Raw genomic sequence first — 27970 nt, forward strand, 5'->3', positions numbered from 1 at the left:
TCACTAGTGGCTATGAAGTCTTTATTGTCGGTGAATCCAGCAACGTCGATCAAGTCGATCCCTCCAAACTTTGGGTTCTTGTATGTCAAGAGGTAGCTGCTCAGATCCATGTTCGTTGATTGGTACTCTTCTAGACAGAGTAATGCCAGTTGTGTGTATTCGTCAACGAGAGGAGAGACCTGTAAATTTAAAGTTATCATCAAGCAGCTATCTTATTAATTATTCTATCCCGTCGAGACTAGATGCTTATCATACAAGATCTTGTGATATTCTTGTAAGACCATTGTTTTGTTGAAAGAACTTGCCAGACCCATGGTTGGCTTGCAAGGTCTTGCACGACTATTGTTATCTTGCAAGAACTTGCAGACCATGGTTTGCTTGCAAGATCTTGCACGACCATTGTTATCTTGTAAGACCCTGAAAAACGTGTTATCGTGCAGGTTAATGCGAGATTTTTGAAGTAGATATTGCAATACGATGTATCGTCGTGGAAGATTCTGTCAGAAGCTTTCAAGATACAAGATAACCAATAGACGTCGACTGGTAATAGTAATTTCAGTGTTCAAATGCTAATTTTTTCTCGGAGCACGTTGTTGATGTTGAGGTTCTTTTCTGCGTGGAAATGCCCTTGTCTGATTTTTTCATGCAGCTCAGAGAACATTTAGAAAAAATCTTGATTTTGAGCTCAGAATATTGTAAAATTTAAAAACGTGACAGATAAAAATACAGAATGAAAATAAAAGTTGCTATGATTAACCGCTGAAAAAAATATGAGCTCGGTCCGGCCAATTTGACCCTAAGTGTAAACAAAGAGGCTCAGTAATGCGCGTCTGCACATAAATTTCCGACCCCGCTCATCCACATTTTAAGCATAAATGTCTACCAAATGAAGAACAGATAGAAAACCCCAAAAATTTATGTGTTTTTCAAAAAAGAAATGTATGAACAAAGATCGCTTCCAACGGAAATAACTCAGTTGATGAAAAATGCCGCATTAGAGTGATGACATTGTAATTATTAAGAAAGCAAGTCAAGACAAACAACAAAGTTAAACGACAATAACAACAAACATTGATAACATCGAACACATTAAGTCCGTTTAAAAAAAAACTTCATAACAAGCTCAAAATAGCGGCGGATAAAATTGAACCTCAACAAAATAATTTGTTCTTTACTAGAAAAGATATGAGAACACTCTATAATAAGGCTCGGTAACAGTTAGACAAAAAGAACAAAAAACAGCAAAGTTAAAAAATTGGCTTATATTTTCAAAAACAAATAATTTTAAAATAATGAAAACCAATAGATAGCAATTGAAAACATTCAACATGTTTATCATCACATACATCTCTACATGAGGGCACTAAAACTGGTCATTAATAAATTGTTTAAGCGGTTACAAAATGAACAACAAATAGAGACAACAAAAATACTCATTTAAAACATGCGAGAAAACGCTGTCAAAGCCGTAAAGCCATATTTGGCCCCTCAAAGTATGTTCAAAAGAAGCTTCCTCGAACGCAAAAAAAATTGGTATAGGCCTTCTTATGAATAATAATACGAAAAAATAGACCAAAAACGAAGAAGAGGGCAAAATTAATTAACACTATTTTTTTTGCAAACAATTATTTTCAAACTCATGAAAGCCATTAGCTACAAAATGAAAAAATTAAATAGGTTCGTCCTTTCCTCCAAAAAAAGCACTTGGGATCTTTAAATAGTCAGAATTTGTCTATGTCTTACGTCAACAAAAGATCGTTAAATTTAGACAGTAATCCGAAAAAAATTATTTACTTTTTGTGTGAAAAACCGTCGTCGAAGCTAGTAAAATCGAAACGAACTCTTCAAAAAAGAGCATTAGTTTTTGTACACTTGCACGTTCCTTTTAACATAAAATGTCACATTTGACCTGTAATGAAAGAGACAAGGTAGCAAAAAGACAAAAAGGAACAAAAATGCGAAGTTAAACAACATTAAAAAAAGTTCTTTTTAATTTTGAAAACAATTGTTTTCAAAGTTATGAAAGCCATCAGCTATCTACTCAAATCAGAATAAAGGCCCATTTATACCCTCAAGAAAAGCCAATGAGACCTGTTATTATCCAGATAACTTTTACGACAAAATAGTCAAAGTAAAAACGACAGTTAAAAACAATTGTAAAAAATTTAATTAAATTTTTCGAGAAAAGGTTGTTGATGCCGATAAAGCCATAATCTATGCTTTTCACGACCTTTACATGTTCAAATGCGCTTTATTTTGAACCTCAGTTTTTTAATATGTAAACTGTCCATAATGTGAAATTGACAAAACGAGAAAAGAATCGCGAAAAATGGGCTAATACCTAAAAATGAAAAAAAAATGTGAAATCTAGTAGTATTAAAGCCAGAAAATCATAACTTAGTTCATAAAACGCAGAAAAATTAAAATCTCATTTCGTAGAAAGAAGAGGAAGAAGAAGCATTCTTTCTTTGCCGACACTAAGCTACAAGTTGTCCAAATTAAAAAAAATAGTAGCAAAGTTCAATAAGCCATTGTTTATTTAAAAAGCAATCATTTTTAAAAGTCAAAAGGATTATTATCTTTCGAGTAAAGAAAGTAGATACTTTAATTTGGAACTGTTTAGTAAGCCAAATGGACCTATCAACAGTGAGTTTTGACGTGAGTGGTTCTGTTCTTTAATTAACATAAAGAGCTCGAACTCTTTTAAAAAAGACCGACTGATTACAATCCTTTTTTTTTATTGTAACAGTCAAAGATTGGACCAAAACTAGCCCCGCTATTGCTGTTCGTCCTTTTAGAACACTCAATTGTTTCAAATTCTTTAGATTCAGATAATTTGTTAGTTAAAAATCAAAATTAAAAGCTGCTTTTTTGATAATCATAGAGTAAAGTTAGCAAACCACGGCAAAATTTTGATTCTAGACTACTCTCAAGGGAAATGGAAATAAAACTATCTCCCTTTGTAGTTTACAAAGATTTTGTTTTTGGGGTGTGTATTTCCCGCAAATGTAAATAAAGTGGACTAAAAGTCTTATTTCGGGCAATTTTCGATGGAGAGGCTGAATTTTGAAGTATTTAGTGTCAGCAATGTTTACCAGAAAAATTAAATCAAAAGTGTCAACAATACTTTTTTGTCCCTAAAAACAAAATCTACATTACTATTTTTAACAATTTTTTACTATTTTTAGCAAAATTGACGGAAGTTCCGGAAAATGTGAATAAAAACAACGGAAATCCTTCTATTATTCCAAAAATTTTCAACCTCGATAACTGCCTGTAAAATCCGAAATTCAAAAAAATCCTAATTCGAAAAAAATTTAATTCCATATTCTACACTGGAGGGGCGGAACAGGAGGGTCGGAACAATTATGCAATGTACTTTTCACAATGATAATAAAAGCTCAGGTTTGGGAGAATTTTTATGTTCTGAGTTTCTTTCTACATGCAAAATTTCTCAAAATTAGCACTTGATAGTGGCGGATAAAATTAAAAATTTTCCCAAAAAGATATTTTGGAAACAGAAATCAACCTCTTCTTTCAGATCCATTTCCCCAATTGACAAACAGTTGTACATTTGGTGCCACAGTCTGGCACACATGAGAGAGAGGATAAGAGGGTCCTTCGCCTTGCTCCAGAAGAACTGGCACACCTTCCTTTTAACATAAAATGTCACATTTGACCTGTAATGAAAGAAACAAGGTAGCAAAAAGACAAAAAGGAACAAAAATGCGAAGTTAAACAACATTAAAAAGAGTTCTTTTTAATTTTGAAAACGATTGTTTTCAAAGTTATGAAAGCCATCAGCTATCTACTCAAATCAGAATAAAGGCTCTTTTATACCCTCAAGAAAAGCCAATGAGACCTGTTATTATCCAGATAACTTTTACGACAAAATAGTCAAAGTAAAAACGACAGTTAAAAACAATTGTAAAAAATTTAATTAAATTTTTCGAGAAAAGGTTGTTGATGCCGATAAAGCCATAATCTATGCTTTTCACGACCTTTACATGTTCAATTGCGCTTTATTTTGAACCTCAGTTTTTTAATATGTGAACTGTCCATAATGTGAAATTGACAAAACGAGAAAAGAATCGCGAAAAATGGGCTAATACCTAAAAATGGAAAAAAAATTTGAAATCTAGTAGTATTAAAGCCAGAAAATCATAACTTAGTTCATAAAACGCAGAAAAATTAAAATCTCATTTCGTAGAAAGAAGAGGAAGAAGAAGCATTCTTTCTTTGCCGACACTAAGCTACAAGTTGTCCAAATTAAAAAAAAATAGTAGCAAAGTTCAATAAGCCATTGTTTATTTAAAAAGCAATCATTTTTAAAAGTCAAAAGGATTATTATCTTTCGAGTAAAGAAAGTAGATACTTTAATTTGGAACTGTTTAGTAAGCCAAATGGACCTATCAACAGTGAGTTTTGACGTGAGTGGTTCTGTTCTTTAATTAACATAAAGAGCTCGAATTTTTTTAAAAAAGACCGACTGATTACAATCCATTTTTTTTTATTGTAACAGTCAAAGATTGGACCAAAACTAGCCCCGCTATTGCTGTTCGTCCTTTTAGAACACTCAATTGTTTCAAATTCTTTAGATTCAGATAATTTGTTAGTTAAAAATCAAAATTAAAAGCTGCTTTTTTGATAATCATAGAGTAAAGTTAGCAAACCACGGCAAAATTTTGATTCTAGACTACTCTCAATGGAAATGGAAATAAAACTATCTCCCTTTGTAGTTTACAAAGATTTTGTTTTTGGGGTGTGTATTTCCCGCAAATGTAAATAAAGTGGACTAAAAGGCTTATTTCGGGCAATTTTCGATGGAAAGGCTGAATTTTGAAGTATTTAGTGTCAGCAATGTTTACCAGAAAAATTAAATCAAAAGTGTCAACAATACTTTTTTGTCCCTAAAAACAAAATCTACATTACTATTTTTAACAATTTTTTACTATTTTTAGCAAAATTGACGGAAGTTCCGGAAAATGTGAATAAAAACAACGGAAATCCTTCTATTATTCCAAAAATTTTCAACCTCGATAACTGCCTGTAAAATCCGAAATTCAAAAAAATCCTAATTCGAAAAAAATTTAATTCCATATTCTACACTGGAGGGGCGGAACAGGAGGGTCGGAACAATTATGCAATGTACTTTTCACAATGATAATAAAAGCTCAGGTTTGGGAGAATTTTTATGTTCTGAGTTTCTTTCTACATGCAAAATTTCTCAAAATTAGCACTTGATAGTGGCGGATAAAATTAAAAATTTTCCCAAAAAGATATTTTGGAAACAGAAATCAACCTCTTCTTTCAGATCCATTTCCCCAATTGACAAACAGTTGTACATTTGGTGCCACAGTCTGGCACACATGAGAGAGAGGATAAGAGGGTCCTTCGCCTTGCTCCAGAAGAACTGGCACAGCTGGGGTTGCAGACTGAACAAAGACCAGAAACAGAGTTCTCGGAAAGGGTCTTCGAAGCCCTTCTGCAGGATTGTCGGCTTTGATTGGGCTGGGTCATTTAGAGTTGGGCTGTCGCCTCCTTGTTTGTTATCTGAAATTCAATTTTTTCAGTTCATTTAACCATCAGCTGTTCATGTTGCAGAGAAATATCATCAAGTATATAACTAACCACAGCCCCCCCCCCCCGTTATTTCAACCGATAATTGATATTTTTGGAACCCTGTAATGTTATATATCACTTGTAATGGGCAGTTACGGGGCTAGGGATATTAGCCTACATGGATATTAGAAAACACGCCAATTGGAACTTAAAGGGACCAAGTAAAAATGAAAATCAGAATTGAGTAATTCAAATAGTATTGTTTTTGTCGGCTATTTTTCTTGTTTTCCGGACCTATCTTGGACGATTGTTCGGCTAATTTTTGCGTTTTCCGGACTTCTTTGGACTATTTGTCGGCTATTTTTCATATTTTCCGGACGTGCTAAGACTTGAATCGAGACTTGTCAAGACTTGACGTTCAGTCAGGGCAGAAGCTTTGACTTAATTATTTTTGGTTGTGATAGCTTGTCCACCTGTGATAGAGTCATATCAAGTCCCAGGGGCCGCTGAAGAATCACCAAATTATCTAGCGGTTTAAACCAATTTGTCCGAACGTTTTCATATTCGCAACAATTTCATAACAGTAAACTTGTTTCTGGTTGGTACTTATCAACAAAACAACATTAAATACCAGCAAAATGTATCAAGAGCATCAAACCGAGTGGTCGATGCAGGCTTATAGCATATTTTAAACAACCACTGAGTAAAAATCCAAATTCACCGGAGGGTATGATAACATTTAATGAACACCATTCATTAAATTAGATTAAAGTTTTCTTAATTTCCCTGGAGTTCTTGAATTTTAAAGAAAAATAGTTAGATGAAAGAACTTTCTTTTAATCTCAAAAACCTGAAACGCCTTCTGGCAGTCACTAAAATTAAATTTCTTAAACAACAGTTATTTTACTAGGTATATATGAAATAGTTTTGGTCTAGTAAGCAAAAAATTTTAAAATTTGATTTAAAATTTTCCTTTACAAACGTGTTAAAAAGCAGTCGAACTGTGCTGGAAAAAATGAAATAAATGAAAAATGAATAAATTTTTGATTGATGCGTCGTGGTCAATAGCACGAGTCAAATGGATTTAAATAGTTGAATTTTAAACTCAACTCGGAACGGAAAAAGTTACAAAATTTAGATCGTATTCATAGTACTTATCTATGCAAAAATATACAGAGAAAATTTACATCAGCTAAAAAATTTTTACTTGATTGACATGTGAATAAATCTCAGTTCCGAATCCCGGACGCGATTTTATATTTTCATCAACATTTCATGAACATCAAATTTGGCCTAGATACAATCGAGTTCATTTGTTGGAGGTCAGTGGAAGTCAGAATCAGCTTCCTATGGGTGGAAGAATTTTCTTCTGACATCTGATTGATCGGACAATAAGTTAATGATAGCGGCAAAACAAAATTAGAATCGAGTTTAGTTTTGTGACCTTTACTTTTCGACATAGCAGCAAAGTTCGTCGGGTAAGTTCTTCTTTCGTTCTTTGAAACCTTATTAAGGAAAACTTCTAAGTTTCTCTATTCTTCTTTGAAACCATCAAATCTTCCTTCCTTTTTAAAGCAAGTTTGTGGGTATAGATTCTCCAAATCTGTCAGGTTGTTTTTTAATTCTTGTTGTTGTTCGCGAAGGCTCTGATTGTTCGGTTTTTTTGGTGCTCTAGAACAGATGTGGCTGCAGAAGCATCGTCTTGATGTGACGGTCGCTTATCCGTGTTCTGAACTTGTAGTTCTGGATGAGATATGGTCTCCTCCACTGGGGGTTACGTTTTCACATTTTCCTCGTCTGTTTTCGCAATTTAGTTGTCACTCACTAGGATTGTCCAAGTTGAGTATTCGGGCTGTATGAAAGATGTGTTCAAGCCCTTTATTATGATTATGGTAGCAGGAACTGGTTTTGCTATTTCGTTGGCCCTGAACAGATTGTGTTCGCACAAGTAGAAATCATCCATTGGTGGTAGTCTCACTCTGCGTCCGATTAGTAGTTCGGCAGGAGATTTGCCCCTTGTCTTTGAAGTGTTTTGATGTGTCATCAGCGCCTTTTCCAGGAACCTTGAGATTCATTGTCTTAACTGCTCTCTAAGCTAGTCCATTAGCTCTGGATGATAGACAGGTGATTCCATTTTCTTAATTCCCAGTGATTCAAACCAATGTTTGAGGTCATCGCTTGCAAAGTCAAGACCATTATCGGATACTAAAATTTTTGGTGTACCGACTCTTGCAAAGATTTGATTATGGTACGTTTTAACTGTTTCTAATGTTCTGTTTCCCGAGGGGAAAACTTCTAACCAGCCTGAACCCCTTTCAACAATAACTAAGACATTGCCTTGATTCTTAACATAACCCCAGTCCATATGGAGCCTTTCCGAAACGTCGGCTTTTGGCCACGTAGAGAATATTTTACCAGGACAGTGATGTTCATTTGACAATTCTAACCTTTACTAACAACATGTTGAACGTCTTGGGTAATACCAGTATACCATGCTATTATTCTGACTATTGCCTAAGTTGTATTCTTCCCAAGATGTGTCTCATGCGCTTTTGCCGAAACCAAAAGTCGTAATTCGGTTTAAATGATGGGAAAACATCTCTGAAGATGATTCTATTGGGTATGGTCAGTGCAACTTTCTGTTATTTGAATCCTATCTCAGCTTCTGAACATTGTTTCCAATTGCTGCTTTTGATTCGTTTCATTATTTCCCGGAAAAGTCTGTCGGTTCCAAGTCCGGTTTTAGTTTCTACTTGGGTCACCAAATCACTCTGAGCGAAGTAGATGTTAATGATTGCGAAGCAATCTCAATCGTTGTCGGATTTGTCATAATCAAAATCCACTCTGCTAACAGCATCTGCGTGGGTTATCTGCTCTCCTGGTGTGTACTTCAACTCGGATTCCAAACCATTTAGAGCTACTGCTCATCTCTTGATTCTAGTTGATGCTGTTTTTGGGACCTCCTCGTCTGTTGCAAAGAGAAATTTTAGTGGCTTGGTATCTGTCCATTGGGTAAATCGTTTTCCAAGAAGAAATTGTTTCAATCTTGTGTACACAAAGACAATTATCAGTTATTCGCGCTCTATGTTTGAGTAGTTTTGCTCCACTGGAGACAATTTTTTCGAGACATATACACTGGATGTCCTTCTTGCGAAAGATCCACGCCAACTCATTTTTCAGAGGCGTCAGTAGTTACAGTGGCTTCTTCTTGCAAACGATAAGTTTGCGAGGGGTTCAGCACTTAATTAGTTTTTTATATCTTCAAAGGGTTTTTGCTGCATTTTGCCCCAGTAGAAGTTGCTACTTCTCATATCATTCAATGGTAGCATTTTTGTTGCAAAACCAGGAGTTATTCTTCCGTAAAAATCTGCTAGCGCGACAAAACATTCGAGTTGTTTGCTGTTAGTTGTTGCATTTGAATTTTTTCGACATGTTTGGGATATGTTGCTATTCCATCCTTTGAAATGGTTTATTCCAAAAAACTAAGACTATTGACTGGTTTTGATTTAGATTTCCTTTCATGAATCGAATAGTTTTTCCCACGTAGTCGACTCATGACTGCAAGCTTTCTCTTGCCGAACTGCTTAATGGTAGTTCAATGAACAACACATCCTTTGAAAGCTCACAACACCTTTGATTCCTTTGAGTGTTGATTCGATAAGATTCTGGAAGATTGAAGAAGAGTTTTTCAACCCGTGATGTAGTCGGCACATCTAGATCAGTTCCTGAGATGTATTGATTGTGCATATGTTTTTTGCCTCCTCGTCAAGTTCAATTTGATAGTAGGCATCTTAAAGATCATTTTCGCAAAAATTTGAGGGCCCATGTAGGTTGTGAGAGATCGTCTCCATGTCTGGCATTGGATAGTCCTCATCCATGTCCTTGCCCTTGATAAGCACCTTTTAGACCACATACAGTCTCAGTTCTCAACACATCTTTCTCTGCCACCCACTGGAGATGCATTAGTGACTCCTCCTGGCTGAACTGGTTCAAGAAAGCTCAATCTGAACATCTTTTCCAGCGTCTTTATGATCTCGTCCTGATATCAGCTTCACACCAGCTTTGTAACCCTTGGCAGCAGGCAAGTGTTCGGTTGTGATGTTGTTCATACCGTGCTTGGGTAGAAGGTCTGTACCAAGTAGTTCAAAATTTTTGTCAGAGTGCACAACTGCTAGTTTTTTTTTGTGTTTGCCTGCTTCCCTTCCACTCAACGTCACAAATAAATGATCCCAGAAGCGCTAATTGATGAACATCATCGAGATGTTTTGTTTTAACAACTAACTGAGGTTTACCAGGCTCACTCCATATTTTTGATGATATCACTGTGCTGTCTGCACCTGTATTTACCGGCATTTTTACTTTGCAGTCATTTATTGTGATAAATTTGCATGTCACAGACATGCTAGAGATTGTTTCGTTCCGATCTCCGATACTGGAGATGCTTGCTATGAAGAAGTGTTTTCTTTTTAAAAAAGTTATTTTGTTTATTGTACTTATCTGAGCTTGGTTGGGGTATTCTTCAACAAATTTTTGAGAAGTGTCCAACCTTTTCAAAGGTGCTGCAATTTGTACTTAGGGCTGGACGGGGTCTAAACTAACATGCGTCGTACCTCCTACACTTGTGCACATATCATTGCTTTCATTAGCCATGAGTTTTTTTGTTTGGTTTTCGAAAGGTCTTTTTTTTGATGTTGTAACCAACCTCTTGTCTACATTAAAGGGCTCATTACCTGAAGAATAGCTTGCAAAAGCCATTGCCTTACTTCTGAACTGTAAATTCTTGGTCATTTAAGTAAGCCTCATTGCTGGCTTTGCTTCTTTAATGCCGTCTAGCAGTCTAAGTTTCGCTTCAAGGTCCCTCAATCTTGAGATAAAATATATTTTCATCAACTCCTTTTCGGGTTTGGTCCCTGATTTGATTTTTTCGAAGTCACAGTTACGTGATTCTTCTCTGAGACGTACTAGGAAATCGTCGCTTGACTCCCCTACAGCTTGTATTACAGACAGAAATTTAGCCCTTTCTGCCGTTACTACTCTCTTTTTAGGATAAATATAATTTTGAATAGCCAATCTGATGTCTTTATACGAGGCTGCTATCAAACACTTTGGACTCATTAGGCTCCTAAGTTCAATATATGCATCTTAATCACACAAACTTTGAAAGGGATTGGCTACCTGTAAGTCCAATATAAAACCATTTTTTTGATCTTGTCCTTTTTCTTCTCTGCGCGACATTTCGCCACAAACGACATAATCTACAGAGTAGCTGATTCTAAATTCTGTAAATCCATAATTGGTCTGGACACCATTGATAACACGTTTCTAAAGGGTTTAGTAAGTTAGAAATAAAAAAAATTGGATCTAAAAATTGCAGCTAGTATTTATAGTACTTATCTATGCGAAAATGTACAGAGAAAAATTAGATTTGCTAAAAAGTAATTTTTTTTGATTGAACTGTGAATAGATCTCAGTTCCGAATCTCGGAAGTGGCTTTTTTTAATCAACATGTTATGAAAATCATTTATGGCCTAGATACAATCGAGTTCATCAGTTGGAGGTCAGTGGAAGTCAGAATCAAGTTTCTATGGGTGGTAAAAATTACTTCTGACATCTGATTGATAGGTCAATAAGCTAATGATAGCGGCAGAACAAAATTGGAATTGAGTTTAGTTTTGTGACCGTTACTTATAGACATAGCAGTAAATTTCGTCAGGCAAGTTTTTCTTTCGTGCTTTGAAAGTTAAATAAAAAACTTCTAAGTTTCTTGATGTTTCTTTGAAACCATCACATGATGTTTAAATGATATGTAGTGAGTTATCATTTCAAATAAATACTTTTAAACATCCGTTCCATTATTATTATTATCAAACTGCCTATTCCCAAGTTTTCTTACGTAAAAATTCAAATGCATACTTAGTGTTTAAACATATGCAATCAGTGGTGGTTATTTTACTCGGGGGGGGGGGGGCAGTTGGGGAGTACGTCTTTTTAGGCCAAAATTGAATTGTTAGCGCAAAAGTACGCATTACATTTTTTTACACAAGCTAAAGAAAACAAACATAAAGGACTAATGTCGGTTAAAGTGCTCTAAAAAAGCGGAGGGCTGTGAAAATCTAAAACTCCAATGTTTACCTCTGTCATCGCGAAATCAAGTCTTCAGAAGTATCGGTGGATTGGATAATTAGAGACTATAAAGGGTCTTAGAGAACAACTCATCAACCTAATGCCCTCGGTCTATACCAGCCTTTTTAATTTTGCTGGTCTGATGAAAAACAGGTAGTGAAAAAGTTGCTGGTGCGAAAAGTTGCCAACAAAAATGATGGCAGTTCTATCATTACTACATTTTTTTTGTGAGGAATTGAATTTTTTGGTGGAGAAAAGACACAGACCCAAATTTATCAATCCCTACCCCAATAAATCAGATATCGATAGCAGACAATTTGGAGCGTTGCCTGTTATTGAATATTTTTTTGCTATTCTAAAGCATTATAATTTCTTCCATTTGGAAATGTTCATTAGATTCTGTGTCAGTTTTATGAAAGCAGATGTTTCTGTTTACTATGGAAGGATACATAAACCTTATATTTAATTTTAATTTGATTTATTTTGTGAATTTCGTCAAGAGTATGGTGAAGGTTATAACTAGAACTTTGTAGATCTGATACCAATTCAGCTTAGAATCAGCAAATAAAAATGCAAATCACTGAAAGATTTCTCGGATTTGATGAATGGTCATAGTAAAAGAATGCTCTCTTGTTTCAATTTTCACTTGCTTTGATTTCAACCCGTACCTATGGCTGAGTGACACTCGGTACTTTTCAGAAAACTTCAGAGAATTTTCAAGTTTTAATACTGATTTAGAAGGATTTCAGAACCAACTGTAAAATGACTTCTGAATTTTTTCTGAATCAGAGTATTATTTAGGGAAAACATTCAGTATTCCTATGAATCAGAACATAATTTAGAATGAATCTCTGAATTAGCTCTGAATCAGACAAATTCAGTACAAAATGTGACCTAAATTAGACTCTAACTCAGTACTGAATTTGCCTTAGAATTAGATATGGGACCAGAATTCAAAAGAATTTTGACATGAATGCGCAATTGGCAAATGTTACCATAATACGGATAAGAGTTCTAATAGCGTACAATTGCACAGTGATTTTACGGTCTAATTCGAACAGTTTTTTTCTGCACATTGTTATGATAATTGGCCATTTTTATCATCCCTTTGAACTGAACAGGATAATATTTGAAAGAAAAAAGCGGAACATATTGCGAAAATATACCCATCACAAATTTGTGTTTATAAATTTGTGCTCTCAAAACGAAAGGTAAACCCCACCCTAATTTCAGACAGGAGGGGCTTTATTTATACCCCTCAAGCCCGTGGACCAAAAATTGTTATGTAATCTGTGTTTTTTAAAAGTTTGCAGTTTGATGATGATAGTTTCCGATGATAATTTATGTAAATTATGTAGCAGATAATAAGAGATAAGGGACCTTATAGCAACAAATACAAAATGACAAAATGGTCATAAAAACTTTTTGTCAATGAATGGTTAATATTGACATAAATAAACGGATGAGATGCCAGCACCATGAATTTTTTCCCTGCTAAACGCATAACCAAACGCACGAGCAGTGTACGCATACAAATAACACACGTGTTCAATTAAAATATGAGCAATTTTTTCATCCTAGTTATTCGCCCTCTAGCAGTAACAAAGTCTCACTTTTGCTGTTTCTCAAAGTCTTCACAAAACGCCTCAATAATTTCTTAACATTTTGAAATTCTAATTAAGTTAGAACAATATTCTTAGCCACCCCCGCTCCCCTCCCCTTTTCAGAGCAACAAACACATCGAGCCACTAAGATTTATGTTCTAACATGCACTCGGAAAAAGAAGAATTTTAACCTGCGACATTTCCCTGTGCCAGAGTGTCATCCGGGAGGTCTACCAGACTCTTAACAGGATAGGCCAGAGTGTAGTAGTAAATAGTGAAGTAGATGTCGTCCAGTGAGTAACTGTCTCTGGGTCCCACTGTCTTGTTCAGGAGCCGGAGAAGTGGACTAGAAGTGTTGTCACTGGATTCAAGGGTGTGTTCGTACAGTTGGGCTAACCGGTTTGGGGTCAGAAACCTCTTCATCTCAAAGCCCACCTGAAGTATTAGTCAATGGAGTTTTTACAAGTCGGTTTGAGACTTCTGAATTTCATACTAAAATAGTTTCAGATCTTTTCCATTTGAGCCGTTTTTCAGCACGCATGGCATTAGCTTTAGTATTCAGGTTCGCCAAAAATGCGGCGTACAATAAAAAAAGCTGAGGTTGAAAAATTTCAAGAAGTTTTTGAAATAGCTAATATAGCCTACGGTACTGAAAACCGAATCCAAAATTCACTCAACGGTAATTAACGTTAATTGTGCAAATATATACTCAGAAAATTAGTTGGACTGCAGCAGATATGGCTTCTATTGCGATCTTACAGGAGTTTTGCAAGATCTTGTAGCATACTGCACATACTACTTGATGCAGCAAGTCTCTTTCATGTTAGGGTGCAAGAGTGAAGAGGTGATATTGAGCTTATCAATCGGCACATTTCTAGCTTAACTTCCGCAATTTTCGGCCAATCACAGCGCAATATTATTTGGAGACTTTGAGCTGAAACTTTTCAGCATTGTGCGCGTTTCTGCGTTTTTTATAAAATAATTTCTAAAAACAATTTCCTCGGGCTGGACATTATACGGGTGTACCTCAGGGAACAGTTTTGCAGGAAAATGAGCAGAATCAAAAGTATATTAGTATAAGGGTGTACCTCAAGGAATAGTTTTACGAATGGGAGCTGTCCTTCAGTGAGAGCCCTGAAGCAAGTGTTGTTTATGTTGTGTCTCTCGTTGATGTCACTCTCTGCCTCCACTATGCTCTGTACTACATCGTCACACTGGTGCAGATTCATCGCCAGGTGCAGTGCGTCGTACCCGATGTCCGAAACAGACCTGAAAAATAATTTTACTATGGTTATTTGGATCTTTTCCGTTTGTACTGCCACAAGCTTACTGGGTGCATATTATTTGCACAACGACGCACGTGCAATATTTTTAAATAATGATTTACTATGTAATGACAAGTGCTCCGTAGCAGGAGGGTGCATGACGTTCAATAATTTTGAAAAATTTCGGCAATTTGAATCTAGATGTTACTTTTATTCAAAGTCCTCAATTTGTCCTTATATCGAGAAATTTTTATCGGTGAAAGGGGCTGAAAACAAAAAATACAGTACTGACACAATTTGAAGATCCAATGTTGAAGCATCAATTGTAGTTGATGAGATAGAGAAAATAGTACTTTAAGAAACATTTTGAAAAATTGAACAATTAGTTGAGAAAAACTAGCAAAAAGCTTTAATATTGATTAAATATTTTTTTAAAGATTGAGGTGCTCGAGACTACCGATTTTTCACAAACACTTGGAAGGTTGTCTTGAAATCCGAAAGTGTTCAAATTAATAATGGCGTTATGAGCTTTGATTGCCACAGTCCAATACTGCGGGGAAACAATTACAAAATGACACCGCAATCTTGTTATCTACTACTGGTTTGTACTATGGATACCTAAGAGACAGGATTAATCGCAAGGACCATATTTATAATCTATGAGTTCAACTCGTAGTTTTTCTCCTGATATATAGTCAACTGTTGAAAGCAAGTATGAATTAATATATTTGGTATAGACAGCATCAAATATGAACCGAGCAGAAAGGGATAGAGTTAACCTAATTAAAGAGTTCAATAAGTTTAAGATAGCGCAATATAAATTGCTTTTGTAACATTAGATAGGAACAAGAGATCTTAGATAGTGAGAATGAATCAACGTCAAACAATGTTTGTTCTAAATTTTAAAAATTTTATGACATGGAAAGTTTTTGTTTAAGAAAATATGATAAAAAATTAAAAATTATCTGAAAAAGTGGATATTAAATCGCTAAAGCTGAGTTGGAAGCTCATTTTATACTTGTGGACACATGCTCTCTACCATCTTGTTGGATAGAAATGCATGTCCAAAGTGGTATAAAAAAGATTTTGTAGGCATTCTGAAGGTAGTGTGCTGTTATCAGATCTTGATGTTATCCTCAGTTCCAGTTTTTGCCCTTAATACAATAGTTATTCAAAAATTGTACTTAGTAAATTGTTCACATGATATAATGCACTTTGTTCAAGGTAATGCTGCACTATAATATATTTCTTTAGAAATTTTGTAATCAAGCAACATAAGAGAAACATCACTGATATCTGTTAAGAAATTGTTTTATTATTTGTTAAAAACTTAAAATTAGAATAAGCCGGATTTCCTTACATATACTTTCCATGCATTTCATTAATCTGTTTAATTTTCTCCATTAGTACTCATCATCTCTCAAGCAATTTATGGACCACAATTAGTACTGTTAACATTTAACAAATCATGTTCGAGCAATAAGTTGCGTTTTTTTGCGATCAGTACTTCAGTATACCGAAATTACTTATTTTCTCCCCAGAGGAAGCAGTTTAAGTTGTTAAAAGTTTTGTTAAAACTCTGACTAAAATTATATTTAAACGGAGTTTGAGTCGGATCCTTTGTACTTTTGGTGCATTTTTTGCTGAAACTCTCAATCGTTTTTCAAAGCTTTCAACAGTTTTCCAAAAGTACAAGTTTTGTTCAAAACTATTTTGTTTAGTCTACCCATGATCTTTCCAGACTCTCGTATAGGCTTTGGAGAGTTCATATAGTTACTTTGTTTGGATTGCCTCAACTCAATGAGGTGACCTTAGTGTTCTTCAGATAGCCATCAAATGACCCTAAAAATTATCATCCAAACTCTCACCTGCATTTTAATGGCAAAAGATTTTTACAATAGTCTTTATAAGTATCATATGAGAGATCCTGCTAAGTATAATAGGGTTATTTGTGATCTTATTAGTTGGGCAAGGATTTAGAAAAGAGTTATAGTTTATTTAACAAGAGATCTATCTAAACTAGAGTAAAAACAGAAGTATCAATTAAAATTACAGGTGTGATACTGGAGGCAAATTGAGTTGAGATTATTTTACTTTGAGAATTGCTATTATATCACAAGCTCAGAGAGTATTCTCGAAGGATATCTTCACAATATTTTAAAATAAATTGGCACCTACTAAAATTTAAACAAAAAAATAACGGGAGAAATGATCAACCGACACGAAAGCGTTCCAATAGCCAGAAAAGTGACGGGGCTCAAAATATCTTTTTATTTGATTATCTAAAGAAAAGCGGACCTTAGTTTGCTCTAAGTTAGGAAAATAATAGTGTTTCATTTGTAAGTTTAACTTCTAGCATGTGACATTAACCACGTGGATAATTTTAATTTACATATTTTAAATTTTTTTTTTTAAAAAAAAAGGATTTGAATCTCGATTTCCCAGACACAAGTTGGTATCATTTAAAGCGATTGAGAGACCGAGGACCGCTTGTCCGCGACCCGAGCAGTGCTGATCAGAACCATTTTTGGGTCTGCTCAGTATGAACGCACCTATCCGTGACCCAAGTTGGTTTGATCAGAGTCGTCTTGAGTCGTGGACATCACCTTGATTCGAATGATTTTTTGGAAATAAGTTTTAAGGATATACCTCGTTCCGTCGCCTGGTATCAACGATGTTGATGAAGTATCGAAATTCAAAAAAAAGGAAGAAATTGGTGTAAGTTTGTTCATATTACCGTTTTCTAACCAAAAATTTTATCAAGGTATTATCGAAAAATTTTGAGTTTTGCATCACTAGTTTTATTTTATTAATCTGATATTAAATAATGAACAAGCTAGGTAGTATGCTGATAGGCGGCAATACAGAGAAAAGAGCTAAGAGACTAGCGCAAAGATATTAGAACTGTTACGACTGAAGATAGCCCTTTGAAATTAAAACGTGAAGCTTTGGCGCAAAACAAAACCGTAAAAATGTGATTTTTGAGCTGATCATTAGATGGAACATGAATTGTCAAATTAATTTGATGATTGCTAACCTTATAAGAGCTTTGAGGATGCACTCGTCCATGTGTATGTTGGGTCTGTCTATCCTGTAGATGATGACGTATCTGGAATATTCTAGAATGATCTTGACAAACTGTAGCTCCGTCTGGTTTACTTCGTCCACTTCTACGCCCAGGCGTCTAAACAACAAAATTAATCAGTTGAAATTATAATAAATTTTATGGTTCAGTTTTATTTCCAAATACATGCAGTCAAATCGAAGGAGAAAAAACGGACAGAGACAGAGCTCTAATGGATCCGTTTTCAATGACTCTTCATTAAGAATTATGAGTACTTTTCTTTTATAGAATACAAAACCTGAAATGAACATAAATGTTCAATCTGGGTGATCATTGGTATGAAAAATCCTGACAACGAAAAGCACAGGCAAGGTTATCAAGGAAACTTGGTAACCTTACACCTGGTCATAAAAATTATCTCGTTCTAAATTATTGTTTTATTTTGTCAGCACAGTAATTTTAAATGTTGTTAATAGTTGCAAATCTGGGCAAGATTTATCAATTGACGTTTTTAAAAGTAATTACTTAACACAGATCAAAAAAAAAACACGTCATAACTTATTAGTCAAATCTTAGCTCAGTTAATTTTGCTTCGGTTTCCAACGTTTAGTCGAGCTAATGTTTTTTTTTTAAAAAAAGCTGCTGGAATGTTCCAGTAAAATGTTAGTAAGGTGAAAAATTCCTCAAAACAGGCGCACAAATTTTACAAGTTTGCTTTCATCTAGGTGCCTTGAATATAATAATTAAACTAATCACGATTTTGTCAAGCTTTTTCAAGTTTCATTTTGCAAATTTTTTCTGTTGAGAAACCAAAGTTTTGTTTCGAGAAATTCCGAAGGCCATACACAGTTTTGACTATAGAGTACTATAAAAAACGTGGATTTCAATATTTCTCTGAAAGATAACACACAAACTCTAGTTTCAACTTCGGCCATTTCGGTCTTGTCAGCGAATTATTAGCTCTGTTAGAGATACTAAATAGCATGGCGGAACCTAATTTTTACAATTAAATTGACACTGTTTTCTATTCACTTTTTAATCAAGAGTGCTCAAAAATCCAGTTAGAGCACTTCCTCAATCTATATAATTGTTGGGCCATTAAGCAGTCAGAAATGATTCTTTCGAACTGCAAACTGTTAACAGCGTTCTAGGCAGCCATGCTGAAACATTTTAGGTTCTGGGACATAGTTACTAAGACATGTCAATTACACGAAATTACAATTAGTGAAGGATTTTTCAAATAATCGTACAAATTCATGGATCGTGATCTAATCAAATCCACTAATCTTAAGGGCTAAAAATTCTGGAATGGGCAGGTTTAAAATTCTGAAATTCTTGTTCGCAGTTCAAAATCTAAATTTGTTAAGGTTTGGCTCTTTCCGAGTGACAACTAGGCAGCTCCTCAATTTTGAATTTCTCAATTTGCTGTTGCTACAGAAGAGCTCTTCAATCGAGAAACCATTTTAAATGGAGGTTTTTGGCTTTTATATTCCAGGAATAAACGAAGTTTAAAGTTTTTGTCGGTATTTTTTCTGTTTTCTTTTCCAATTCTTGAGGACTTTTTGCGCTTTTCCAGTCATTTGTACAAAAAATGCCAAAACTAGTAGAAAAGCTTATTTACTTTAGTCTTATCAGGTTTTCAATGTTATTAGATTTTTTCGTACAGTGCTAGTTTTCTTCCCAATATTGCTAATTAAGTAAAAAAATAACATTAATTTATGCCAAATCAAGTACTTTACAGACTTTCGTGTTCAACTTTGATACAATAATTGACCCTGAGAGCTACCGTCTCGGATAAATCGACTAAATCATCAATTAACTTCCTCAATAATGCCGAATTTGAGCAAAATCGATCTTTCTTGGTGTTTAGGTGTTTAGTTTGACATCATTAGCTTTGGTCTCTTGACTCTTGTATTTGATCTCAACTTGAGGACTTCTTATGGATTTCGGTTCAACTCGGACCTAGTAATTTGGAAAGATTTGTTATCGCTCTCATTTTAATACTTTTAAAAAATTTGTCTCTTGGCTTACCATATATTTAAATAAAAATTTGAAAATTTTTGATAACTTTATAAATTATTTATCAAGTCTCTTTAATTATTGCATTTTTCTTCATTAGACTATGAAGAAAACAAAATAAATGTCAGCACACCATTGAAATCCAAATCCTTAGTTTTGAGTGAGCACCACAATGAGACGAAAAAGGCGTCGCCATCGTTCGAGGCCCTTTAATAATAGTTTTTTGTTGCTCTGAAGAGTTATATCAAATTACAAACTATGGATTAAAACATCCTGTTTCGAGAAATAACAGAACCTCCATGTGTATTTTTTTCAGAATTAAGTGGCCAATGTTGGGTTAAGAGTAAATATACTTAATTTCGTTTGTCCCTGATTTTCACGATCTTGTTTTGATATCAGGGTTATAGGCATCTGAAGAAGTTTTTGACTGTTGAATTTTTTTCGAAACCATTTTAAATTGGTAAGCAATACTCTTATTATTATATAATATCAAAATACGGTTTTCCCGATGGCAAGTTTAGAAATTGTCATCCAATTTCCCGTGCCACTGTAGCGCAACGCAAAATTTGGTCGAGATTTTGTCGTACGTTTTACCGATACCCCTAATATAACTGAGACAATACCTCAAAATGGCTCAAATCGGGGAATCAATATATCAGTAAAAAATACTGCCAATAGCCTGTAAGTACTGTTTTCACTAATAAATAGGATTTTTTGGAAGCCAGATGACAAAAATTGATATTTTGAGAGAAGTACTTATGAAAAAGTTGGTATTTTGACCATAGTTCGAAAAAAAACACTAAACGTTGATGTCAGCAAAAACGCAAGACTCAAAATTTTGATAAATTCTTTTTGTGTTCTTTATCGCGGTTTACCAATTTAACAAGCTTATTATTAACTCTCTGATCCAGGTCTAATCGCTGAAAGAAAGCATTTAATTGTTGCTCTCTCTCATATCCAGCTGTTTATGGGGATGTCTTCCGTTGCATGTTGAAGTCTTCCTGTTGAAATTAGAACTTTCTTCATTGTTTGTTGCTTGGCTTTAAGAGTTTCAACATTTTGAGTTGATTGTTTACAGCGAGTCTGTGTTCGGAGCAAAATTGTGATTAGCATACTGCCACTCCCTTGATGTTGGTGTTTTTCTAAATTTGAAAAGTACCACCCCAAGGACTCTAAAACTGACCGACTGCTTGGGGTGGTGCTTTCCTCATTTTGATCTTTATTGCTATTCACAATTGGATAAAAAAGTTTAGAAAACTTGCACATAACAGGAAGTGTTTTATATTCACAAAGGAAGACTTGAGAAAATATTGTTGTTGAGAATCCGAAACCTACTACAGAAACAAAAGCAAATGCAAAAATTGTTGCTCATTATTATATTTATTGTTGTTCATAATTCAACATGTATTCGCTACTTCTGCTTATCATTGTTTATTAAATTGTTACTTCTGTCCGCGAAGTATTGGTATTTGTGGCAACACCAACTGGGTGTTCATTTTATTTATTGCTGCAGACTCTTTGTGGTATGTGTGCCATGTTTAACTATTCATGTATTTGTATTAACCAGTTAGAAGATAATACTCTTTGAAGTTAATATTAAACCGTTATGCAATTAGCTGCTTTAATGAAATCGTCAGTGGTTGGAGTAATTTTTATTACATAAATTTAACGGATTTTACTGAATAAGGCGATAATAAAATGATATCTAAACAGCCCGCTTTGTTGAATTCAATTTTTTTAAACCGTTTGTTTATTTCGATATCATACATACAACGGAAGATAATGAGTAAAAATCAGTTGTGGCAAATATAATTATAACAAATTTTCCTGTAATATCATTTTGCACAATTTAATGTGCCCATCACCCTTCCGGTCTGAATCTTTAGGCTGGGCCCATATGATTTTATTGCTATGTCCGCAAATTGGGTTAAAATTATCATTATTAGGGTCCACAGCACACCTGGAAAACCCCTTGCTTGTTTATTTGTTTGTTTTTGTATCGAGTGTAAACAAATAAATGAAACACACTCATTTGCTTAATTTGTGATATGGAAATCCAATCACGGTCGTATGGCTTTCTAAACAGCCTATTTCTCTTCAAATACAGGTCTATAAATTTGCCCTTTTTAGGAAAACCCAAGACTGTGTAGGAATTGCTATTTTTGCTTATTGCACAACTGTCAAAGAAGACAACTTACAGCGAGGGCAAGTTTGCCCTTGCTTTAGTTTAACCACACTATTGTATAGTAATGTAAGTTTGTAAATAACCGTCAAAAGATTCCACAATGCTTTTTTGGCGCAAAAAAATTAGTGAGAAGAATTTGTCACTTTTTTATACGATTTAAATAACTCAATATCAAGTCACGTTCGTCTACGGCCACTGCTGCAGCATCTAATGGCCACAATAGTGTCAATTAGACCAAAAAACGAGAAGTCTTTATTGGTGACCTAATTCAGAAATGATTTTCACGATAACCATTATGGTTTGCCAGGAGAGTTTGCAGTTTGCAATTACCAGCATAACGGTCCACAATATCAACTAATTTTTTGAATGGGGTTTCTAGTAATTACTATTATAATTTGGGTAGTATAAGCTGATTACATGCTCAAAATCATAAAATGTGTTACGATATTGTTGCCACTGATTTCCACAGTTTGAGTAACTAGTTTTCATAGTAAAATAGGTTAGGCAAATGAAAAATGCCCGAAATATTGTCACTAGGTTCCAAACACCATTTTCTTTTTTTTAAAACTTTTTCTTTTTAGTGAAATGTAATTTTCAAAAAGCTAATAAAGTTTGTTTAACTCACGCAATAGTAATTTTTACCAATTAACAGTGAATTCGGGGACAAAAAAATTTTAAGTCAAACAGACGTTTTTTTCCACATAAGATTACAAATTTTTTATGAATAGGAACTCATTGTAGGTAAGCTTCTGTACGATTATAAAAATATGAGCATGAAATTATAAGGTAGAAAATTAGCGATATCTAATTCAGAGTTTTAATGTGTCTTGAAAAACGGTAGTCTATACCCCGTTATAAAAAGGAAACAGGCACAATCGATCACGAATTGATTTACCAAATTACGTAATTAACCCGTTTGGTTGTAGACAATAGTGGGATAAAAGGAAGATATAACTTTGGCAGATTGCGTAATTAGCCGGCTGATCAAAATGAAATATTTAATTGACAAGAATATGCACAAACTTTTTACCAAGCCAAATTATGTATTTGATGGAAACTTAAATTTGCGCTTGATTATACGGGAATATTATACTTGGAGGTTGTTGCTACTACACGTTTGAAAAACTTTTTTATGATCATATTTGAGCATAAAGCAGGCATAAGATTCATTATGCCCAGTTTTTTGTAAACACGGATAACTTTTGGTATTTTGCAGATTGAGTATTTCATGTTGCTGAATAAATTCTTCGTGTTTTCATTTAAAGCCAGTGCCAAATTTCTTTAGTCATTTTTTCTTCCTAATTTAACTTCACAACATGAATAAAGGTGAACGTGGATAATTAATGTCCACGCCAGTAATTAGAAACCTATTGGAGGGTGGAAATTTAGTTCGGATTTGTTCGTCTGGACTGGTTGTCGGCCAATACAACATTCGGTCATGCAACACAGCATTGCGCCATGCAACCACATACCTGGCTAGGGCGCGTATAAGATTGTGTACATTTGCCTCTTGATTTGGGGTGAGGGGCTTGCGTGACTTCCGGACGAGTCTGAGTGCCTTGGCTATAATCTCACTGGCTCCCCCCACCCCCTCACACATCACCACTGCTATGTGATTTACAAGACTCTTCGCCACCTGCAATGAACAAATAACCCAACTGATGACCGAATTTAAATCTTGCAAGATGAATTAAGACCTGCTAAGTTCGTGCAAGAATCATACAAGATGTGAATGTTGGCAAAATATGTATTCCCATCTTTCAGTATTAATTAATATAATTTGTGAGTTAATAACTGATCATGAATTGCTTGTTTATCAACAAAAAATCCCTAGGCTCCTAAATTCAGCTCAAATTAACCTGGAAAGATGAACGGAATACTAGGAAAAGGAGCGAATTCACCTCATTTCTTGAAACAACGATTATCAAACGATAAAGGAAATTAATAGCAGTCAAAGATGACTATGCCAATTTTGTTGACATCACTTTCAAGTCGAAGTCGAGAGGGGTCTCAATGCACCGACTAAAAGTGCGGTTTATTCTCAACCGATGGTTTTTATACGGTACTTCGATCCGACAAATATGAAATATGGCCACATGTTGAGTTGAACAGCATGGACGAGAGAATGCAACTAAACCCTGTAGTCGATTTAGAGATTCGCCATTGGTAGCTCACTTTAAAACACTCACGTGCACATTTTAAAATACCGAAAGTCTGCAGTGCCAGAAGTCAAAATGCCAGAAGTCGCTACTTAGCCAGAAGTTGACTTCAGTTGACTTTCGTCATTTTAAAACGTGCGCGTTTCCTGTTTTAAGCATGGTTAAGTGACTCTGCAGAAGTCACTTCGAAATTGTGACTGAATATCTGGAACCGCTTCGCAGTTCTCGATAAACGCCAAAAGTTCTCAGTGAAATCAAGCAGAATCACTTAACCATTACTTGCGTCGCAAGTATTCTGATGAAACGGAGAGGAAAACGTACAGACATCTTTGACAAAGTGAACTATCTCGACAACCCAAAATGCTCTTTGGGCATTCTGCGTCATTGTTAAAGTACACCAAAAAAGTTTAATCGCTTTGTAGTACAACTTCCACGGAATTAGTTTTCAATGCCTTGAAAACATTTGATGACAAGCCACAGAAATGCTCAAAAACGTTTGGCTTTTCTGCGCAGCAAAGACTCACAGCGTGAGAAACCGTGCCTACAATTTTGACAGAATAAACATTTCTGCAGTCCGAAGACCATGGTACACCAGCTTTTGTTGGTTCTTTAAAGTTGCCCTGCGAGCCATAGTCATGTTCAAACAATTGATTCTTTTCATAAGGGTGGAAAAAAGGGTGTAATCTTTTATCATTCCACCCTTAATTACACTCTTTCTAAGAGTGTAAAAAGAGTGTACAAAAGAGTGTAATAACAGTGTAATTTTTTAAAATTCCACTCACACTCTTTTCCCCGATAAATAAGAGTGGAAAACGGATTACACCCTAATCCCCGCTAATTAGGGGTGAAATAGGGGTGAAACCTCCTCCCGGGCATCAATAGATGGCAATATTTCCTTAGACTCCCAAACTTACAATTTCAAGCCTCCTTACAAAAAAATGAAGGCTAGTGAAAAACAAAACTACTTCGAGAGCGGACGCGAGACTTGACATTTGTGCCTTTATGTGACTTGGGAACATATCCAAAAGCATAACCCGTACGAGCTAAACGACTTCAAATTGAATCTGAACAAATTTCTATGAAATGCAAACGTACAAATTGAGTCTAATTGTCTATCGTAGAGAGAAGAAATTTCCATATTGTAAAACAGTTATAGATGACAGTAATGGTGATCACGCTGTTGTTTGCAATGGGTGTGGTGATACAACAGCTAGGCACATGAAATTTAGGTAAAAGCTTGCAGGAATTTCTGCAGCGGATTCAGTCCTCTAATAAAAAAAAAGTTGATACCAGACAGCACACAGCTACTCATGGCAGTGAGAAAATTATACTACATATTGAAAAGCAGGAAAGGTGCAACCCTGTTTTTTTAATACGAAATTAAAAGAAGGGCATACTCTTACGCGCCTGAGACAACAGACGAGCGGAGGTATAGCGTATAAAAAACAAATGTTTTTATTTGGTTGGTGTCGCATATAATTGAAGTTCTGGGTGGTTTCCAACAAATGTCTGAGAAGAGCCTGAAGCGTTTGGCTCTAATTGCTGATAAATGTATTTTTTGCGAGAGTCGGACTGCTATCTTTAACAATATGTTACAGCCAATTTTCGTTTTTTTTTCTATGCGTTGAACAGCAGTCATGATAGCAGCTGGTGATCTTTGATCCCGGTACGTATTTTGGCGAAAACTCATCAATGATAGTGGAGTTTTATGTCTTAATTTATCCAAGTTTGAGGCTAAAATTTAAAAAAACCCGGAAATTTAATGACATCATTGTTTTACCTATTGGGCGGGCAGGCACTACAATCAACTTCAAACGACGCAACTACACCGAGTATCAATATTGTACTGAAACATATCCGTTGGCATTTAGAACCCGGTTGCACAAAATGGAGGTTTAAGTAAAATTTTATGTGTTCCTGATTTGAATTATTCTTTCCAATCAACAAAGATTGTTTAAAATAAGTATAAGAATTTAAGAAGGTAAGGAATTTAACTTAATTGCGTAAGTTGACTCTCGGCTATATATATATATATATATATATATATATATATATATATATATATATATATATATACATATATATATATATATATATATATATATATACCAGTGCCGAATCATTAGTAAATGGCGATCAGTACTGTTTCCTGTTGAATTGCAGATATCTTGATTAAAAAGTGTGTTCAGTTCAAACCGTTTGAAATTCAGCAATCTTGAAAAAAATGAATTTTTCGAAAGTCACTGTTAAACTTTGAGTGACAGCCGTCAGGAGCATGATAGATGCGTTTACTGTCCTAAAAACTGCAGATAGTAAATACCAGTTACAACAAGTAAGTAACAGTTAAATATCAAGAGGAAACAATTATTGAGGTAATCTGCATGTTACTAGAAAAGGGGTGCATTGTTCAACCAGCACCTGGAATTGCAAAATGTATAGATTTTTAGTGACAATGTTACTCTACCAGCAAGGAATAGAATGGTTCCAATTGGCCCCACCCCATTAGAGCAGAACGAAATTACAACAGTTCAGCATTGAATTATTATAATACTTTACATTGTCACAATATTATTCCCACAATATTGGTTTCTGTAGAAAATGATTTGTGACCAATTTCAGCGTCAACAGTGTTGATAATAATTTTGCTTAAAAGTTTCAAAAGAAGACTTGTAACAAACCTGTTCAAACACGTTCAGCTCGCCACCCATGACCAAAAGCACCGTTGGAATGGTACCGCCGCCTCTTCCTGGAATCACATTGCTCGCGGCTACCGGGGATGTCTGGATTGTGGGAACTGAACCAACGTCGTTTATGGTCGAGGCACCCGCGGGTTCCCGACTGGTCGAGAGGTAGCATTCAATGTTGGATCTCATTTCCGCATCCTTAGCTGGAGAATGGGAATCAAAAAATACAAAATGGGAAAAAAGTTTGTTCAAAGTTGCGTGATCATCTAAGCCACTATTGACATTGTAGTTAAAAGCCTCTGGTCTCTGACAAATCGATGATTTCTTTGATGATTGGTTTAGCTCTGGTGCAATTCCTGCAGTTCCAGGAACAGCCCTCGACCTTGACGTTCGGATCCGCTCGGATCCTGGCGATGTTGCGGAATTGACAGTCGAGGCGTTGACAACGTTTGAGGATGAAGGTGAAGAAGATGCAATCTTTCGGCTGTCTGAAGTTGTAGATTGTTTGAACGGTCTGCTAAACTTTCGGGACATTCTCGGGTTCTGTTGAAAGTGGGTCTCTGTTATGATTGGTGCGTCGTCTTCGTTGGCGGCTGATGATGTCCAGAATTGGACTTCATCTCCATGTCTGATGTAGTTCCAATTCACCTGAAGAAGAATTTTTGTCATGTTTGTTTTGATACTTATGCAAACAACTTTTTCCTATTTTTGTTCGTCAACAACCCAATTTTAATTAGACTTTTGAGAACGGTCCCTCGTACCAATTTAGAGCAAGAATGTATTTGCAGCAGTAAATTCAATTATGCTGGATTAATGCTCTAAATAACTTCTTTAATATTTTTTATTAAAGTTATAATTATAAAAAGAAGATAAACAGACGATAAACTTCATTGAATATAAAACCGTTTTATGTTCTATAAAAGGCTATCTTCTGTTTACCTTCTTGTTAAAATGAGCAACTTTCGATTGAGAAATCTACTCGTCATTTTCTTTCTTAAATTACGGTGATGATCTTTTAAAAAAGAATCTAACGAGAAGACTTCTCCATCCAAAGTGTTCCTGGTCCGAAATAAGCAAATGTATTTCTTCAGCTTTGCTGACCATGGAAGTTTAGGAAGTTGTAAATAATTATCAGTAATTTTTTTTGAGATTTGTTTACCGGTATTAGTTTCAATATGCGACAGACCATTCTTTATATCAGTATGTGACTTACCATTCCAATCAAATGGAGCTGAGGTTCGTCTCTGCCAATCCACTCCAGGTACTGTGCATCTTGCAGCACCTCTCCAATCAGGTTGTCCACAC

General features: G+C 35.1%; 1 protein-coding gene across 1 annotated transcript; it reads right to left on the bottom strand.

The window, feature by feature from the left end:
• Positions 1 to 11: 11 nt before the first annotated feature.
• LOC142356209 (transient receptor potential cation channel subfamily M member 3-like) lies at positions 12 to 27970 on the bottom strand (the record flags this gene model as incomplete). The annotated part of the gene is made up of 9 exons (XM_075408161.1): positions 12 to 179; positions 3530 to 3680; positions 5241 to 5553; positions 13481 to 13724; positions 14378 to 14558; positions 17592 to 17738; positions 23295 to 23458; positions 26660 to 27313; positions 27879 to 27970. Coding segments are annotated over 9 exons (2114 nt in total), but the record flags the coding sequence as incomplete, so codon positions are not given.

This window comes from Convolutriloba macropyga, unplaced genomic scaffold (genome assembly GCF_964194025.1).
Source record: "Convolutriloba macropyga unplaced genomic scaffold, txConMacr16.3 SCAFFOLD_3134, whole genome shotgun sequence".
Classification (NCBI taxonomy): domain Eukaryota; kingdom Metazoa; phylum Xenacoelomorpha; order Acoela; family Convolutidae; genus Convolutriloba; species Convolutriloba macropyga.